The 20,849-nt window shown below is 39.5% G+C and overlaps 1 protein-coding gene and 1 long non-coding RNA gene across 4 annotated transcripts in view; one reads left to right on the top strand and one right to left on the bottom strand.

Moving 5' to 3' along the window:
- The window catches only part of cd151l (CD151 antigen, like), a 55,233-nt gene extending 34,978 nt beyond the window's left edge, over window positions 1-20,255 (top strand). For 2 of the 3 annotated variants that reach the window (XM_048179811.1, XM_048179808.1), the window contains one exon: window positions 18,622-18,856. In XM_048179811.1, coding sequence (XP_048035768.1) covers window positions 18,622-18,681 — 60 coding nt within the window. In that variant the 3' untranslated portion in view covers window positions 18,682-18,856. Of the gene's footprint in view, window positions 1-18,621; window positions 18,857-19,706 lie in introns of those variants that run through there. The other variant, XM_048179809.1, reaches the window with a different exon arrangement.
- Window positions 14,017-17,188, bottom strand: LOC125261205. Its single transcript, XR_007183246.1, has 3 exons — window positions 16,608-17,188; window positions 14,173-14,407; window positions 14,017-14,136 (listed from the first exon to the last, which is right to left on the bottom strand). It is a non-coding gene; the product is annotated as an uncharacterized LOC125261205 (long non-coding RNA).
- Window positions 20,256-20,849: the final 594 nt, after the last annotated feature.

The raw sequence follows: 20,849 nt of genomic DNA, 5'->3' as shown, positions 1-20,849 counted from the left end.
GGGAATGAAGCAATGGAAAGGGTAAATTAACAATTGCTGGATGAACCATCAGTTTCAATACTATAAAGCACCTTTGTTAAAGGGTTAGTTCACCCAAAAATTAAAATAATGTAATTTATTACTCACCCTCATGTCGTAAATCCTTCGTTAATCTTTGGAACACAAATTAAGATATTTTTGTTGAAATCCGATGGCTCCATGAGGCCTGCATAGGGAGCAATGACATTTCCTCTCTCAAGATCCATAAAGGTACTAAAAACATATTTAAATCAGTTCATGTGAGTACAGTGGTTCATTATTAATATTATAAAGCGACGAGAATATTTTTGGTGTGGCAAAAAAACAACAACAAAAAAAACAACTTATATAGTGATGGCTGATTTCAAAACCACTGTACTCACATGAACTGATTTAAATAGGTTTTTAGTACATTAATGGATCTTGAGAGAGGAAATGTCATTGCTGGCTATGGAGGCCTCACTGAGCCATCAGATTTCAACAAAAATATCTTAATTTGTGTTCCAAAGATTAACGAAGGTCTTACGGGTGTGTAACGGCATGAGGGTGAGTAATAAATGACAGAATTTTAATTTTTGGGTGAACTAACCCTTTAAAAGGGGTTCACAATCTTAATACTAAATTGCCATTTTAGTGTTCAAACAATACTTGCAAATGCCTTAGCTGTCCGGATCTGCAGGCTCAGGAGAAATCTGTGATAGTTCGGTCCGCTGTAATCGATATCTTCTGCGTTGATGAAGAAGATGAAGACAAACTTTTCTCAGTTAATTTGACTCTTTTGTGGTCGCTGCAGTTGTGCATGGCTTGAAGTGAAATGGAGGCCTTCCAGCCAGCCCGGCTCGGGCCAGGTGGCCCTCATGTAGTATCAACAGGAACAAGAACAAAGAACTAGAAGAACTAACTCAGCTCTGCTCAGACCTATTTAACTTCTCCAGACAGTCGACACCTTCAAATCTTGGCTTGACCAATGAGAAAGGTGTAGTTCTCTGGCAGGGAATTTCCTTTGTTTGAAAGTGAATCTAACTTGCATGGGAGGGTTCACTTGAAAGTTTGTCCATTTACAGTGGGTAAGGAAAGTATTCAGACCCCCTTAAATTTTTCACTCTGTTATATTGCAGCCATTTGCTAAAATCATTTAAGTTCATTTTTTTTTCCTCATTAATGTACACACAGCACCCCATATTGACAGAAAAACACAGAATTGTTGACATTTTTGCATATTTATTAAAAAAGAAAAACTGAAATATCACATGGTCCTAAGTATTCTGCATGGTGTAAGTGTGGTAACTGCATGGCCATTGGTTTATGAAATTAAAGTAGACGAACCAATGACAGCGAGGAACGCGCGAGCCAATGGTGAGCGAGCCTGCCAAAAGGGGCGGGGTCTTGGGCTATATAAGCGGCCGTCTCACCATGGCAAATCTATTTAATTCGACTGAAGTGATGCCATGAGGCGTCTCGCGTGTAGCGCGGCAAAGTACGCAGTACTCGTTCTGTATCTAAGGGAACCGAGGTTACGTTAGTAGCCGAGTACGTTCCCTTGCGATACTACACGAGTACTGCCTCGTTCGTCTTATTAATATTGATTATTAATAAGACAAGAAGCAATGGGGACAGTACAATCATGCTGTGCTACGCAGGGGGACGACCGAGCATCGGGGCAGAGCACTTGAGAAAGGGCTCGTGACCGATACTCATAAGGCAGGATAGCCCAGAAAACGGGGACTGAATCACTGTAGTCATCCTCCCAAGCCCATAAACTAGTGCACCAGAAGGACATAAGGTGTATATATAGAGGGCACAGAACATAGTTACGCCCAGACGTGGTCGGGGTCGTAATGGAAAGCCATAAGCTGGACACAGCAGGGAGGCTCATGCAGAAAGGACCTGCGTCTGAAGCACAGGGATATCTAGATTATAAAACCTGACAAATGTGAATGGTGAGGCCCAGCCAGCCGCCGCACATATGTCAGCAATGAAAACGGCACAGGACCATGCCCACGAGGAAGCCATATCTCTCGTGGAATGTGCTCTTACCCCCAAAGGGCATTGAAGGCCTTAGGAGGAGTAAGTGAGTGCTATAGTGTCAACTATCCATCTGGAAACCCTGGACTTCGTGACTGGAAGACTCTTTGTGCGGTCACCAAAGCGCACAAAAAGCTGTTCCGCCTGACGAAAAGAGGCGGAATGGTCAATGTAAGACCTCAGGGCCCTGACAGGACAGAGTAGGTTCAACTCCTGTTCATCTTGAGGAGGAGGAAGAGCAGAGAGAACGACCATCTGTGCCCTAAAGGGGGTAGATAGGACCTTTGGGACATATCCATGTCTCGGTTTCAGGACAACTTGGAGTCGTCAGGCCCGAATTCAAGACACGAAGGGCTCACAGAGAGTGCCTGTGAATCTCCCACATGCCTAATCGATGTTAAAGCTAAGAGTAGGGCAGCTTAAAAGTAAGGCAGTAAGGCTTAAAAGTAAGGCAGCTTTCGGCAACAGAGGTCGTAAGTCGGCAGTCTGGATTGGTTCAAAGGGAGGAACTTTAAGGCCTCTAAGAACCACAGAAAGGTTCCAGGTAGGAACCGTGAGGGGACGGGGGGGATTCAACCTCCTAGATCCCTTAAGGAAGGGAACAACAAGGTCATTTCTCCCTATCGACTGCCCTGCTATAGGAGCGTGAGAAGCTGCTATAGCTACGACATAGACCTCAAAGGTAGAGGGAGTACGGCCTCTATCCATTAAGTCTTGAAGGAAGGAAGGACAATATCTGGGACATGTCACAAGTCAATGGGTCCTCGCCCCAGGCTGTACACCAGGCGGCAAAGATGGCCCATTTAAGAGAGTATAGACGTTTTGTAGACGGAGCACCAGCCTGAGAGATAGTGTTTAAGACATTCTCAGGGAGGCTTGCAGACTCCCATTGAGAAACCACACATGAAGGTCCCACAGCTCTGGTCTGGGGTGCCATATTATTGCTCTCGCTTGAGAGAGGAGGTCCTGTCTCAGAGGGATTGTCCATGGCTCCATGAGCGATAGCCGAGATAGCTCTGAGAACCAGTGTAGGTTCCTCCACAGAGGAGCCACCAGGAGGACTTTGTGAGAACCTTCCCTGACTCATCTGCTTACTTGGGGAATCAGCGTGATTTGGGGAAAAGCATAAAGAAGGAGGCTGGGCCAGTCGTGGGCCAGCGTGTCCCTGGATTTTGAGAAATATATTGGGCAGTGATGATTGTCTTCTGAGGCAAAGAGGTCGACCTCTGCCTTCCCGAAGATGCCCCAAATTCTCTAGACTGAGCGGGGGAGAAGTGACCATTCCTCTGAGGGAAGGTTGCTCCAAGACAACATGTCCACCCCTATGTTCAGTGCGCCCTGTATGTGTGCTGCTCTCAACGAGAGCAGGTTGCATTGGGCCCACTCTAGGATGGTTTTTGCTAGAGTGAAGAGGGGCTTTGAAGAGAGACCGCCCTGGCGATTTATGAAGGACACCACAGTCATGCTGTCTGACCTGACCAAGACGTGGTGACCCACCAGGAGAGGAAGGAAAGCCTGGAGAGCTCGATATACCGTCATCATTTCCAGGTGGTTGATATGTAGCTCGCTTTCCGGGCCGTTCCAAGTACCAAAGGCTGGACAGTTGTCGCACAGAGCTCCCCAACCCATCTTGGAGGCGTTTGTGAAGACAACTTTCCTTCTATCTATCGCCCCGATTGCTACACCCTGCTTGAACCAGCAAGGGTTCGTCCAAGGGGCCACACGCCTGGTTCACCTTGAGTGAGCAACAACCATGTTGCCAGGTTAGGGGCGGGACCCATGGTTTCAGCCAGAGCTGCAGAGGGCGCATGTGAAGCAAGCCCAGCTGCAGAGCCGGAGATTCTGAACTCATTAGACCTAGCATCTTAAGGTTTGTACGAGCTGCTGAATGGCCAGAGAATGCTCTGGGAGTGACCCTGGCCCTCATGTGGGTCGAGTCTAAAATTATCCCCTGGAACGACACACATTGGCTTGGAGATAATGAGCTCTTTGTAAAATTGACCCTGAGCCCCAAGCACTCCAAGTGGTTGAGGATGATGGATCTGTGGGATATTAGCTCTGCCTCCGACTGGGCCAGAACAAGCCAGTCATCGAGGTAGTTCAGTATGCGCACACCCATCTGTCTCAGAAGGGAGAGAGCTGCATCCATGCACTTCGTAAAAGTGCGGGGAGCCAGAGATAGCCCCAAACGGAAGGACCGTGTATTGATATGCCACTCCTTTGAAGGCGAATCTCAAGAATCACCTGTGATGGGGGGCTATCTGAATGTGGGAAAAAAAGCAGCGTCTTTCAAATCAAGGGTAAAGAACCAGTCTCCCTGGTGTGTTTGCGGGAAGATCTGCTTCAAAGTGATCATTCTGAATGAGCACTTTATCAGGGCCCTGTTCAGATGTCTGAGATCGAGAATGGGTCTGAGACCGCCATCATTTTTGGGGACGAGGAAGTACCTACTGTAAAAACCTGACTCACTCAGTGCTGGAGGAACCACCTCTATGGCTTCTTTCGCCAGCATGGTGTTTACCTCGGAATGCAGGACATGCATTCTTGCTTTCCACAGAGGTTTGGACCACGGCATTGAAAAATGGGGCCCTTTGAGCGAACTGGAATACATAACCTAGTTTTAAGTATGTGTTTTAAGTTTTATGTGCAAAAAATTTGTGTCTTTTATGTGCAATAAACACATTTTCCCAGCACCCGGAATTGAACGGGGTGACTGGGAACACATACGAGGCTGTTTGGGTCAGTGAATGCGGCTTGCAGGGCAGTGCCAGCAAGCCGCATTGATTCAGCGCAGTGATTCAGCATTTGATAACAAAGACTAGAGAGATATGCTCTTTCAGTGTTAATATATACCATGAGTCTCACCTGAGTCAGGGGAGGGCGTCATGTCATATTCAGCTGAGTACTGTCAGCATTGAGCTCATTTTCCTGCTCTTGTAGTTAGGGGTGTGCACAAATAGTCGAATATTCGTTTTGTAATTAATATTCGAAAAATAAAAATACTATTTGAATTTTACTATGTTGCTTTGCTGGCCGTAAATGCAGTGAATCCATGAAAAATCCTAAGCACTAAAACTTGCAGTTATAACTAAATGCACCGGGTGGCGCTGTGGAGCATGTTTAACAAGTTTATATTATTTGATCGTCATCACAAAATGTTGTCGCCTGCCTTGCAAAGTTTGGAATTACTTGGATGAAAATGATCTTACGCAGTGGAATTACTGTTGATCAAATATATTAATGAAACAGAGTTACCATAATATCACCACCATAATGAGAAAGCACATGAAATCAAAACACCCGGCAAATGAGGAAAGACAGCTGTCCATCACTGCATTAAGCGCAGCTGTAAGTTAGTAAGCCAAGATGATAACTTATCTGATAGCAAAATGATTTTGAGACATATGCTTTAAGTTTCGTTGAGGGAGATCTATTTACGAACAGAAAACAAGGTGCTGCTGTTAGAAACTTAGCTTAGCACAACGTTATGTATTATCGTTATCTTTGTTTCTTTGCAACGTCTGTCAGCATGGCTCGTTTTCTCACACAAGCATGTGGATATTATTGTTTTTCTCAACATGAACGTGAAATAATATGAAAACGATAACCATAAACTGACTCGAGTGTGTTATGTACATTACATTTTGTAACTGCCGCTGTCTGCTTTATTAGTGTTTTTCCCGGTCGCGCTGCTTGAGCTTAAATGCTTTTGTTCTTTATATTTTTTCTTTGCACATGTTTAATGCTTTCAACTAAAATAAAACCTTAAGATATAATTTAAGCTTGTCGTGTATATTGCCTAATCGTAAGCTTGTTCAGACGAACGCGGCTTGCGGGGGTGTGACCGGCAAGCGACACATTCAGAGATTCAGCATTTTGCAACAAATGTCATAAAGCGCTCTTTTAGGGAGAATATATATCATGAGTCTCGCCTGAGTCAGGGAAGAACGTCATGTCATATTCAACTGAGCACAGTAGTGAAAACACAGCGAGCGCGGCTTCTGCATGGGCCATCCCCAGACATCACACACACTCACTGTGCCTGTCATCAGCGTGCAGAGAGGCTCTGCACTTGCCACAGCCGTGGCACGAAATTTGCAACAACGTCACAGAAAAAAGCTTTGAAAGCTCTTTATTTTATAATGCAACTGCGCTGCAAAGGGATACACCGAAGTGCACTCACTCGATGCTGCAGGTGAAGCGCTGACCAGGCTGTTTGGGAGCGGCGTGGGAACAGGCCTGCTTGAGAGCGGCAAGCTGATCTGGCTGCTGTGAAGCGGCGGGTTGATCAGCGCTGCACGAGAGTGGCGATCTGGCAGAGCGGTGAGAGAGCTGCAGGCTACTCGTAGGCGGCAGCTGTTAGAGAGCGGCGAGCTGCTTGAGAGCAGCGAGCAGAATAGAGAGCAGCAAGCAGGGAGAGACGAGCTGACCAAACTGCTGCAGAGCAGCAAGATGATCAGCGGCGAATTCCAGCTGCTTGCAGGTGAAGGCGGCTTCAAGTCTCGTAGATCAAGCGAAGAGATAAAATCTGCGTCGTCACCTACGTGAATCGGTTTGCCATGGTGAGACGGCCGCTTATATAGCCCGAGACCCCGCCCCTTTTGGCGGGCTCGAACGGGCTCACTCACCATTGGCTCGTGCGTTCCGCGCTGTCATTGGTTCATTTAACTTCACGAATCAATGGCCGTGCAGTTTACACTGAGTGATTGTATAAAGGCTTCAGAATCTGAGAAAAAGGAGTTTTCCCCATTGCGTCTTGTCTTATTAATAATCAATATTAATTAATCATATGAACAACGCAGTACTCGTGTAGTTTTGCAAGGGAACATTAGTTGTACAATTCAATACATTATGTATATGAACATTATGTACAGTTTGGTTCAATAAAGCCATATGATTAATTGCTTTTGATACTTTACTTGAATCAATTATTGTGTTAGTCCTATTATATATTTATTTTAAGACATATGTTTTGTTGTGTAAGCACCTTCATAATGATCGTTATAGTTGAGTTATATGCGCGACGAGCGCCACCATGTTTGTTTACGCCGCGGTCAGGAGAATAGATCTGTTGGATTTACAGCACGTGAATTCATCCACTTCTTTCAAAATACACTGATGGATGTAAGTGTCCAGTGAATTGGGAGAAGAACAGGGTGAACTTTGCTTGCCCTAGGGGGAGGAGGAGGGGGGCGATTCCTCGAGTAATCGTCGTTAGAATAAACAAACGATTACTAGATTACCAAAATAATAATTGGCTTCAGTCCTAATTGAAAGAGTGATCTGACACTCACAGCTCACTATCAGCAGTTTTATCTATGGTTCGTAACATTTTTTACAGATTTCTGGGTCCCACTTTATATTAAGTGGCCTTAACTACTATGTACTTACATCAAAAAATAAGTACATTGTACTTATTGGGTTCATATTGAATTGCAAAACACATTTGCTGCTATTGAGGTGGGATATGGGTAAGATTAGGGACAGGTTTGGTGGTATGGGTAGGTTTAAGGGTAGGGGTAAGGTGTAAGGGATGGGTCAACAGTGTAATTATCAATGTAATTACAGAAATTAATTACAGATGTAATTACATGCAGGTGTTTTTAAAATATATGTAGAATGTAAAAACATGTATGTACACAATAAGTGTATTGTATCAAATGATTAATTTAAATGTAAGTACATAGTAGTTAAGGCCACTTAATATAAAGTGGGTCCGATTTCTGCTCGTTGTAAATCAGATAAAGATAAATTGGTACAGTACCAGTACGAGTGATTGCGTGTGTGAATTAATCATACCGTCTCTCTATTAATTGTGAAGCTGTGGGTTGTAAATAGTTCCTTGAAAAGTAGAAAAATATATGCTATAATAAGTTTTGAGTTTCTAAGCTACTTTAGTGATAAATCACAGGACAGCACTGACAACTAGTTTCTGCGTTCCTCTCTGTGTGCGCTTTTGCACAGCTACTGTTTGTATAAGTGTCCGTGCCACAGTGCAACTGCACGAGCATGGTAGCTCGAAATAATATACATCCAATCGTCTAAAATCACTTGAATGTCCAAACTGGCAAACCTTAAAACAAATACATCTAACAAAGTTTAGTGAAGACGTATCACTATGTGATGAACGGGCGTTCACCTCCGTGTTGCTTTTATGCCACTGACTGGACGGGGCAGAGTCACGTGCCTACACACCCGGTAGTATGTTTTTAAGGGGGAAGTATTAACAGGATTAAAAAAATAAAATAAAATAACTGACATGGGATTTTTTTATTTTTTTATTTTTTTATTGCCTTTTGACAAACAGGGAACATTTATGACATTGAATATGTTATGCAGTTGTAAGTATACAAATCAAGGTATTATATACTGCCGTTGTTAGAGATTAATATACTTGTGCACAAAGTGAATAACTAACGACATAAGACATAAATGTTCTGTATGAATATACAATATATACATACACATTCCATATATACATACACTCATACATATACACACACTCATCATATAGACATATATACACATGTACGAGTACATACAATCTCATTATACCTTCACATACACATTTAAACATGCACATTCTTAAACTTGCATGTTAGCAATTGTTAAATGCATACATACAGCCCACATATACATATTCAACACCTAAAAATGGGAAAAGAAATTTAGGCCTACTATTTGTTCCTTTAACATGAACAAAAACTAAACAAAGGCGGTTAAAAAAAAAAAAAAAATTATATATATATATAATTTTTTTTTAACCGCCTTTGTTTAGTTATATATATATATATATATATATATATATATATATATATATATATATATATATATATATATATATATATATATATACATACATACATACATACATATATATATGTATGTATGTATGTATGTATGTGTGTATATATATACATATATATACATATATATATATATATATATATATATATATATATATATATATATATATATCATATACATATACACAGTGGGTACGGAAAGTATTCAGACTCCCTTAAATTTTTCACTCTTTGTTATTTTGCAGCCATTTACTAAAATCATTTGTTCATTTTTTTTCCCTCATTAATTCGTTTGAACGAATTATGAGCTATTTTAAATGGAATAGAGCTTAGAAAATTTGTGTCAATGTCCTCGGTTAATGGCATTAGCTCACTTTTGTCCCAGTTTGTTGTAAAACCTGACAATTTATTAAATCATTCTAAAAGTTTAAAAAGAGGTGGAATAGACATTTCTGGCTTTGCTATATATAAAAGTTAACATCTGCATATAAAGATATATATTGGGGTCTATCATTAATTAAAATAGGAGAAATTTCAACATTCTGTCTAACACATTTGGCCAAGGGTTCCATCGCTAGTGCAAATAAGTAGGGGGGGAGAGGACAGCCTTCACGTGTTCCTCTGTATAGGGAAAATGAGGCTGATAGAGTCAAGTTTGTAAGGACTGAAGCTTTTGGTTTAGCATATAAAATATTAATCCATTGAATGAATTTGGCCCCAAATCTTTTTAAAGTTGCAAACATATACGGCCATTCGATTTGATCAAATGCATGTTGAGCATCTAAAGAGATCAAGCATGCTTTTGTTGTATGTTTCGCATATATTATATTATAAAGTCTTAAGTTTGATTGTATGCGCCGATTTGGCATAAATCTGGTCTGATCTTGATTTATGATTGAACAAATATATAGTTGCAACCTATTAGCTAAGACCTTACTAATAATTTTTGCCTCTATTGGAATTAAGGAGATTGGACGGTATGATGACATCTTCATTTTTATCCCGTCCGGGCTTAGGTATTAATACTGTGTTAGCATTGTACATTGTCAGGGGTAGTTTTGATTGGGAGAATGAATGATTGATCATACGAAGAAACATTGGAGCAAGAATATCCCAGAATTTTTTATAATATTCTGCACTAAACCCGTTTGGACTTTATTAACCTCAGCCAAAGTAATTTCCTTCTCTAACATTTCAACAGCTTCTTCACTTATTTGGGGAAGATCAATATTAGATAAGAATTTATTTATTTCATTTATATCTATATTACCTTTGGATGTATATACATCTTTATAAAAGTCTGCAAAGCATTTGTTTATTCGTTTGGGATCAGTTAATATTTCACCCCTCTCTTTCTGAATTTTGTGAATGGCTCTAGATGCTTAACTGTTTAAACTGTCGAGCTAGTAGTTTGTGAGGCTTCTCGCCTAATTCAAAATGGCATTGTTTAATTTGGTTAAGTTGTTTAGCAATTTTTTTAGCAAGAATAGTATTATATTCACTTCTCAATGCTACAATTTTTTTTTAAGTAGTTGAACAGTAATTAACTTTATAACTTTTCTCTAATTCTGTAATTAGGCTATCTATTTCATTTAATCTCTTTTTATCTTTATTTTTCATTATTTGAAATGAAATTATATTGCCCCTAATGACAGCTTTCATCGAGTCCCATAGCACCAAGTCAGTCACATTACCAATGTCGTTTTCAGACAAAAAGTACCCAATTGTTTCTTTTATGTAATCACAGAATTTTATATCACTCAAAAGAGAGTTGTCAAATCTCCAATTATACGTCCCCTTTTCCAACTTCAATTTTAGGTCCAGTGATATTGGGGCATGATCTGATATTAATCTGTTATGATATTGAGTGGACCTAACCATTTTTAACCACTTTGAATCTATAATAAACTGACATGGGAAAATTACGTCGGTTAGAGGTTCTGAATTTCGGTTTCGATTACTTTTCGATTAATAGCCCAGCCCTAACTCCCGGTCATGTTTTCTTTTAGAATCATCATTGGTTCAATTAAATTTTTATATTAAAATAAAGTGAAGTACAGTGTCTCATCACTTTGATGGGCCCATTTGCCTCCCCAGGTGTGAAACGCATCAGTATTCATGTCCATTGTTACTCTCTCTCCTTCGGCCTTTCTAACTTTGTAAGACGTGCCCGTGAGGCAAGATTCAAACCAGCAAAGTGGAGTTCCAGTGATGCCCAGTGATTAGAGTGTGGACAGAAGGATCTGATGACAGTGTTGAAAGCCGCAGATCAGGGTTCCCATGGGTCCTTGAAATACTTGAAAATTTGTGAATCTGAAAATAATAAAAATTCTAGGCCCTGGAAAGTTTTTGAAAATAAACATGCATAGATACAGGTCCTTGAAAGTGCTTAAATTTATTTTGTGCAAGAAGTTTTCTGGAAAAATATTCCATATTATTTCCTCATTCTGCTAATGGGTTATTTCGCCAACACTTCATGGCCTATGCATACTAGCTTGCTTGCTTGATTTACGTTAGTTACGCACATTTACGCGTTACGCAAAGTGCTTCCTGCATGAGGTACTTTATGTTGTGCGTTTCCATGACGTTCACGCGTGCACAAAACTACTACGATGGTAACGAAATGTTTCACAGATGTAAACCCATGAGGAAAGAAAAACTTAAAGGGGACCTATTATGCAAAATTCACTTTTGCATAGTGTTTGAATATAAATGCGTGTTGGCAGTGTGTGTACACAACCACCCTATAATGATAAAAATCCAACCACTCTTCTTTTTTTAATCCCCATAAATCATAAGCAGTGTCTCAGAACAAGCCGTTTCCAGATCCCTGGCAGTGTGACGTACATTTACATTTACATTTACATTTACATTTATTAATTTGGCAGACGCTTTTATCCAAAGCGACTTACAAGTGAGGAATACAACAAGCGAGTCGTCATGACGAGGCAAATAGACAAGAAGTGCTCACAATAAAAGTTATAGGCAGTGCTCAGCAGGGGCGCAACTATCCAGTGTTAGAGGGGTATGCAGCAAAAAATTTTGGCGCCCCCCTCCCCCCACTTCTAAATAAATACGAGTGCCGGACATCATCATGTATGGGTTTGAAATAATAAATGTTTATTTTAAAGTATATCAGACAGCCACTGTAAGCCTACCATAATTATATGGTATATATGTACACATATACATATGTATATAGATATAATTAACAATGTTATCAAATAATAAAAAGTTACAAACAGAATAAACAGTTAGAACTAGTCAGTCACCGGTTCTCAATGCCCAATCCTAGTAACAATGTTGCTACCAAACATTCAAAAGCGCTCTTTAGTTTCTACTAAATTGTAACATGACGTGCCTTTTCACTTGCCCATTTATCTAGTATTGCATCGAATTAAATGGTTCGTGCCACACTGTTTTCAATTGAAATGACTGCTAATTGGTTTAAGCGATCATTACTCATGTTGGAACGAAGGTATGTCTTTATCAGCTTTAGCTTGCTGAATGATCTCTCCGCAGAGGCAACTGTCAAAGGCATTGTCAGGAAAACTCTCAGGGCTACTGTTACATTTGGAAAAACCAAATCAAGGTTCTCCTATAGGAGGAAATTTAATTTATCCAGAGCCTTTTCATGACCCCTAAGTAGACGGCTCGCTGGGTAAATTTCCTGAATGATATCCCTTGAAACATCATTGGTAGCTAGGGCATACCTTGTCACTGATTCCTCCAACTCAGCTTTTGTCATGTGTTCCATTTTAAAAATGAACTTAAACTTTTCGGACACAAGCTGAAGATTGCAAAATCTGTCAGACAACTCCTGAATTACTGTGTCAACAATTGCATTGAAAACCATGCACCTAAAATGGGTCTCAGGTTCCTGTTCATAATGGCCACTGCTGGAATCATCACCATGAAATCTCTTTTGCTTTCTGAAACGTCTCTCTCTAAACTCAGGGGAAGCATCCATCTCAATGGCTATTCGACGTGCAATGTCAAGGGATTTTTGAAAGCCCTCCACTCTATACTTAAGCAAGAATTCTTTAAGAGAGTCTATCATTCTAATGGCAGTGTCCATCGAGATGTTCACTGCTTGCATTGCCTTGCTGACATAGGTGATTTCTGACAACAGATCATACCAAACCAGGAGGCACATGAGGAACTCCATGCTGACAATCTCGCTAGACAGCGACTTTGCCCCTGAGACAGTTTTGCTGTCTTTTTCCACTTCCTCAAGCTTTTCCAAAGCATCAAGAATCCCCCCTAACTGGAAACGTACAGCTTTGACGGAGTCTATTTTTGCTTCCCACCTGGTATCACTCAGAGGCTTCAGTGTTATGTCCACAAATTCTTTCAGAATATCCCACCTCTTCACTGAAGCCGAAAAAACGGTGTACAGTCTTTGGAGAGTGCCAAAAAAGGTTAGACACATTCTGTTTGAAGACACAGCATCACATAACAGAAGGTTCAGACTGTGGCTACAGCAGGGGATAAATAGTGCCTCTGGACACTTCTGCTGCACCAATGCTTGCACACCCTTTGTGTATACCCCTCATATTTGAGCCATTGTCATAGCTCTGCCCCCTACAGTTAGCCAACTCCAACCCCAGGTTATCCAGCACCCCAGTCAGTGTTTCTGTGAGGCCTTTACCAGTTGTGTCTTTCACGACTGTGAAGCCAACAAAAGACTCATTGATGGTGGCATTCTTATTGTCATCTGTATGAACATACCGGATTATTACGGAGGCCTGCTCCTGCTTTGAAATGTCAGGTGTGCAATCCAACTCCACTGCAAAGTACTTGGAGGCTTTGACCTGGGCACAAATTTGACCAAGTACACATTCTGAAATTGAATCTAAAAATTCATTTTGAGTGCACCAGGAAAGATATCCTGTGGTTTCTTTAGAAGCTACCTTCCTAAGATGCTCTGCTAGTGTGACATCATATCGTGCTACAACAACAACTCTAGCTCCACCAAAAAGCTTACATGCAAAACAATACACTTTATTTGTGCTTTTGGAGTACAGTAACCAATCCCGCTGCACTTTTTCTACATTGGACATTGAACGAAAACAGTATGCTTTGGAAAAACACCTTCTACTCTTGTCTGATCTTGGATATGGTCCATCAGGACATTTCTGTGGGCCATTCTCAACCATACACTGCCTAAATGAGTCCCCAATCTGGTGTGGTGGTGGCCAGTCAGATGGATCTTCTGAGTAATGCCTTGTCTCAGCCCTCTCCTCTTCACCTCTCTGTTCCATTTCCACCTCCCTCTCCTCTTCACCTCTCTGTTTCACATTCTCTTCCACCTCATCTTCACCTCCCTTTTCCACATTCTTCTCCAATTCCTCCTCAGTGGTGAGTGGCTTTCCATCTCTGTCTGCACTAATTTTTACCCAAAAAGGACACAGTGAATAGATTGGTAAACAGAACTTAGTTTGGTGTGGTCTAACTAATATAACTCCTACCTGATATCATCACTGGTCTCATCTTTACTTGATGCCATCGCCGACATCATGTCTGTCTCTTTTACCCCTTGCCTGTGTTCTTCTCCACTAAGACATTGTCAAACAAACATTATGTAATAGATGTTCCATATTACTTTCCATATTAATAATATTAAGAAATGAACCTGTTGGTATCAAGTGGTATCTACACTTCCACCTAATGTTAGACCTACTTGTTGCCTTCCCCTGTCTTTCCTGATCCACCATCCTCACACCTGAATGTATATATATATAATATAGCAGCCTAAATTCAATTTTTAAATCAGCCTAGTGCTGGCATCAGATAAGATAACTATTACGCAGTAAGGTTATGATGCTGTTGAAATTACATTAACATTTTGGATTATAAAAAGTACAAATATGGCGCGCACACACACACACACACACATATAGATATGTAATTACAGGGTCACATCTCTATCTCTCTTTAAAGGTCTGTGCTCTATATATATATATATATATATATATATATATATATATATATATATATATATATACATATATATATATATATATATATATATATATATATATACATATATATACACACACACACACATACATATAAATACATATACAGTACAGTCCAAAAGTTTGGAACCACTAAGATTTTTAATGTTTTTAAAAGAAGTTTCGTCTGCTCACCAAGGTTACATTTATTTAATTAAAAATACAGTAAAAAACAGTAATATTGTGAAATATTATTACAATTTAAAATAACTGTGTACTATTTAAATATATTTGACAAAGTAATTTATTCCTGTGATGCAAAGCTGAAATTTCAGCATCATTACTCCAGTCTTCAGTGTCACATGCTCCTTCAGAAATCATTCTAATATGCTGATTTGCTGCTCAAGAAACATTTAATGTGTACAATTGTACAAAATATTTGTGTACAATATTTTTTTTCAGGATTATTTGATGAATAGAAAGTTCAAAAGAACAGTGTTTATCTGAAATCTAATCTTTTGTAACATTATAAATGTCTTTACTGCCACTTTTCTTTTGATTGATTTAATGCATCCTTGCTGAATAAAAGTATTAATTTCTTTAATTTCTTTTAAAAAAAAATAAAAATAAAAATTCTTACTGACCCCAAACTTTTGAACGGTAGTGTATAATGCTACAGAAGCTTTGTATTTCAGATAAATGCTGTTCTTTTGAACTTTCTATTCATCAAGGAATCCTGAAAAAAAAAGTACACAACTGTTTTCAACATTGAAAATAATCATAAATGTTTATTGAGCAGCAGATCAGCATATTAGAATGATTTCTGAAGGATCATGTGACACTGAAGACTGGAGTAACGATGCTGAAAATTCAGCTTTGCATCACAGGAATAAATTACTTTGTCAAATATATTTAAATAGTACACAGTTATTTTAAATTGTAATAATATTTCACAATATTACTGTTTTTTACTGTATTTTTAATTAAATAAATGTAACCTTGGTGAGCAGACGAAACTTCTTTTAAAAACATTAAAAATCTTAGTGGTTCCAAACTTTTGTACTGTACTACTGTATATATGTGTGTGTGTGTGTGTGTGTGTGTGTGTGTGTGTGTGTGTGTATATAAATATATATATATATATATATTTATATTTATATACACACACACACATATATATATATATATATATATATATATATATATATATATATATATATATATATATATATATATACACATATGTATGTCTGACAGCACAGCTGATCTAACATGAACAGCTAATGGTAAAAAAAAAAAAATCTATTTGTTTCCATGATAAACCAGCCTTACTGCATAAGTAATGTTTTCCAGTTCTAGTCATTTATTGTGCATGCTACCTTATATTTACCAGTTGTCATTTTACTTTAATAAAATTGAGATATGTCATGCATGGGATTGGTTCCAAAGGGTTTAACCAAAATCTAAATGTAGATATCAGCAACATTATTTTGCAGTAAGTTAGTAAACACTTGTCAGTCAACATTAATATTTGCAAGCCTCCAAGTTTGGTAGCAAATATATGCATGATTCCACGGTAAACCAGAGATATTAAAGTTATTTTCCAGATTCTTGTCATTTATTGTACGCTACCTTATATTTTTCAGTTTTCAGCTCAGCAACCTCGGTTTTACATATTCTAAGCTAGCTACATATTCTGTCTGCTACATTCCCAGTGTCAGCAAACGCTAGCTAGTCTGTTAACATGAATAACGTATTTGCAAGCCTCCAAGCATAGACGTCACATTTTAAATCCTACCTGTTGCCTTTCACCATCCACTTATTTAGCAGCTGTCGCATCCCTTGACATGCCATCTCCTTTTCCCTCTTTCTTTTTCTATTTTTAGCCCCCGATAGCTTTTTTGCTTTATCCATCTTTTTCGAGTTTACGTTACTGCTGCTCACTCAGCGCTGCGCCCCGCCCACTCGCGATATTACCCTTCTATGTTTAAATTCTATGATGGAATCTTATGAGGGTACCGGCGCCTACTCTAGCCTGTTAGTCCTCTAAAATTTATATAACTTTTTTTATGTATAACTTTGATTATAAATTTATATAACTTTTATTATTTAAAAAAAAAAAAATTAACCATCGCTTTGGCGCCCCCCATGGTGCGCCACTGGTGCTCAGAGTATCATAAGCTACAATAGAGAGGAAGTGAAAGGATAGGTATAATCCTTTAATCCTAATATTATTTTTTTTTCTAAGATGAGGTTAAGTGCTCACAAAAGAGATGAGTTTTCAGCTGTCTTTTGAATGTTGCCAGGGATTCAGCATTCTGGATGAAGGCAGGAAGATCATTCCACCAGCAAGGGACAGTGAATGAGAATGTCCTGGAGAGTGATTTCTTGCCTCTCTGTGACGGTACCACAAGCCTTCGCTCCTTTGAAGACCGTAGGCTTCTGGTAGGAGTGTAGACTCATAAGAGTGAGTGGAAGTAGGAGGGTGCTGAGCCTGTGGTAGATCTGTAAGCAAGCGTCAACGCCTTGAATTTGATGCGAGCAGCAAGTGGTAGCCAGTGTAGAGAGATGAAGAGAGGCGTGACGTGGGCTCTTTTGGGCTCGTTAAAGACGAGACGTGCTGCAGCGTTCTGAATCATTTGTAGAGGTTTGATTGTGCATGATGGTTCCAGCCAGAAGAGCATTGCAGTAATCAAGCCTAGAAATGACCAGAGCCTGGACGAGAAGTTGTGTTGCATGTTCTGTTAGAAAGGGCCTGATTTTCCTGATGTTGAATAGTGCAAATCTGCATGACCGAGCTGTCTTTGCAATGTGGTCTTTGAAGGACAGTTGGTCATCAAGGATTACTCCAAGATTTCTGGCCAAATTTGATGGAGTAATTGAGGATGTGCCAAGCTGGATGCTGAAATCGTGATTTAGAGTCAGATTGGCAAGGAAGACGAGAAGCTCAGTCTTAGCCAGGTTGAGCTGTAGATGATGTTCTTTCATCCACGCCGAGATGTCCGCCAGACAGCTTGAGATTCGAGCATCTACTGTGGGATCATCTGGATGGAATGAAAGGAAGAGTTGTGTGTCATCAGCATAGCAATGGTAGGAGAAACCATGTGCCTGAATGACGGGACCAAGTGATGTAGTGTAAATGGAGAAGAGGAGGGGTCCAAGAACTGAACCCTGAGGAGCCCCTGTGGTCAGTTGATGAGCTTTGGATACCTCCCCTCTCCAGGCAACCCTGAAAGACCTTCCTGTGAGATAGGATTGAAACCAGTGGAGTACCTGTGATGCCCAGTGATGAGAGGGTGGACAGAAGGATCTGATGATTCACCGTGTCAAAGGCAGCAGATAGATCGAGCAAAATGAGAACTGATGATTTGGAATCAGCCTTTGCAATCCGCAAGGATTCAGTGACCGACAGCAGTGCAGTCTCAGTTGAGTGGCCACTCTTGAAACCAGATTGATTGACCTCCAATTGGTTGCTCTGTGGGAGGAAAGATGACACCTGGTTGAAAACAACTCGTTCAAGTGTTTTTGCTATGAATGGTAGGAGAGAAACAGGTATGTAGCTGTCTACAAGAGACGTGTAAGTAGACAAGACGGTCTAGTGCAAAGACCACAAGTATGAATATTGGGACAGTCCCATAAATGCATGGTCATATCCTGCTACGTCAATCCAGGGTGACAGGATCCTGATGACCCATCAATCTACAGGGAGTGACAGGTCATAAATCATCAATTTTTGCGATGACAGTATGTACAGTATGATATTATATGGAATTGTATTAATACCAGGCTTTTTCTCTCATACAATCTTTCAGATTTTCGGCATGTTTTTCACCTGCTGTCTGTACAGGAGTCTGAAAGCAGAGCCATACTGAAGAGAGACAGCTCAACTGGGGCATTAATCAACCAGTTAGTAAATCATCCTCCATGTAATTTTTGTTTCACAAAATTTTAAAGGTGAAGTATGTAGTTTATGCAGCACTATAGTGAAACCTAGCAGATTTGCAAGCATATTTTTAAATACCTTTCATGTATCCTGCCTCCCCCAACTCAAACATCACAAATACATTTCATATGGGTGCTTATGAAGGCATGTCTCAACAGGTAAAAGTAGGCTATTTTCAATAAAAGTATATATTAGGAATACTTTTAGCTGTGTTGCTATGTGTCAATTGACCCTTCGCAAAGACCCGCCCCCCCCTTAGTTACTGTTGCTTTGTCCGATGAGCCATGGCGCTGTCACGCCACACAGAGTGAAAAATACATAGTGGAGCAAAGAGGACACTGACAACACGTCGACAGACAAGACAGAGCAGGTTACTTATGATATTAAACAAAGTCCCAGCTTTCAAACTGTGAATTTTTTTAAGAAATTCAAACAATAAAAACCGAGTCCATTTATAGCATCAAATAAACATGAATGAACATGAGAATCAATGTTGTTTCAAACGCGAAAAGATGTCAATATACACAGTTTTTCAAGTTTAACTCCACCGAGGTTAATATTCTAACTCCTGACTGCTTTGTCGGACAAAATGGCATATTCTGCGTTCTGATTGGTTAGATCGCTTGTCAATCAAACTCCCGGCGAAGGGTCAATTAAGCAAATAAGTATACTGTCTAGAGCGAATGCAAGTGTCTTGCTTATAATAAATACATCCAAAATATCTGCGACAGGTGCATTTTTTGACATGATGTTCCACAACGGTTTGAGGTGGTCTACACTGGACACATCAAAGTAAACATTATAAACAGATATATTTGTGCTTCTGAACAGGTGCATGATGATCCTGTATGGTACTGAAGCTTCCAAATTTTTGCTTGCACTTCTGTAACCAAAACTAATTTTTTTTCCCCCCATGTCTGGCTAAACATCCTCTCACTTTGCCTGCCACTGTAGCCACTCCACTCTCATTATAGGTTGTGCTGGAAATAGATTGACGGATCTGAGGAGACCACTCTCAATGTTTGATGATTCCTGGGAGGCTTGATGTTTACATTTTTCGGGGAGATAAACCCATGAATGGCATGCTAATAGTAGTCAATGAACAATAAACTGGGTTAAGTATTTTAACATCATAACTTGCATACTTCACCTTTAAACAGAAAGGAAACAACTGAGGGATCTGCAGAGCATGTCAGATTCAGATCATTAAATAATTCCAACTACATACAGGCATTGACACACATATCCAGGAATAATATACAGTTTATGATTTTATAATCATTAACACATTTAAAGTACTACTGAGCTAGAAAGTTAATTTAAATCCATTATCTAAATGACTTTATTCTTATTGATTCAATGGATTTTAATAACTTAAATTTTGGACTGTATTTTGAAACCTTGTATGTACCTGTTTTTTGTTTTGTTTTGTTTTTATTTCTTTGTGTGTGTGTGTGTGTACTCCCAAATTCTCAATCAAAATATAAAATCTCTTCCACAAAACCTTTTGTTTTTGGTCCATTTAATGCTACTGTGTAATCAGAGGTGTAAAGTACTTGAGTAATTTTACTTGATTACTGTACTTAAGTATTATTTTTGGGGATTTTTACTTTACTTGAGTACAATTAAAAATCAATACTTTTACTTTTACTTGATTACATTTTTTGAGAAAAAAGAGTACTTTTTACTCCTTACAATTTTATTTACAGTCAAAAAGTACTTATTTTTTGGAGATCACTTCATTCTATTTTCTTTTGCTATTACCAAACCGATTGAATTGCGCTGATGACCAGTTTAATTTAAAGGTTATTTATTCAATGAGATTCATTTTCACATTCCATGAAATTGGTCAGACATGTTCATTGGTCCTTTGGAAGTGACGTCATGTTGCATCAATTACCACAATGCACAGCACCTTGACCTCAAAAAATATACACTAACAAGAAGCGACACTCAACAGAATGTTCCATTGCAACACCTGCGCCAGCAGCGGCCTTGTATTTCCGCCATTTTGGGGTGAAGGCGACTTGGCAGTCCACTAGTTTCTATGGCAATATCTGCTGCTTTGAAAAAAAAAAACTTTTTCACAAAAACTTT

This window comes from Megalobrama amblycephala, unplaced genomic scaffold (assembly GCF_018812025.1).
Source record: "Megalobrama amblycephala isolate DHTTF-2021 unplaced genomic scaffold, ASM1881202v1 scaffold370, whole genome shotgun sequence".
NCBI classification, from domain to species: domain Eukaryota; kingdom Metazoa; phylum Chordata; class Actinopteri; order Cypriniformes; family Xenocyprididae; genus Megalobrama; species Megalobrama amblycephala.
This window is presented reverse-complemented; position numbering and strand designations above follow the sequence as displayed.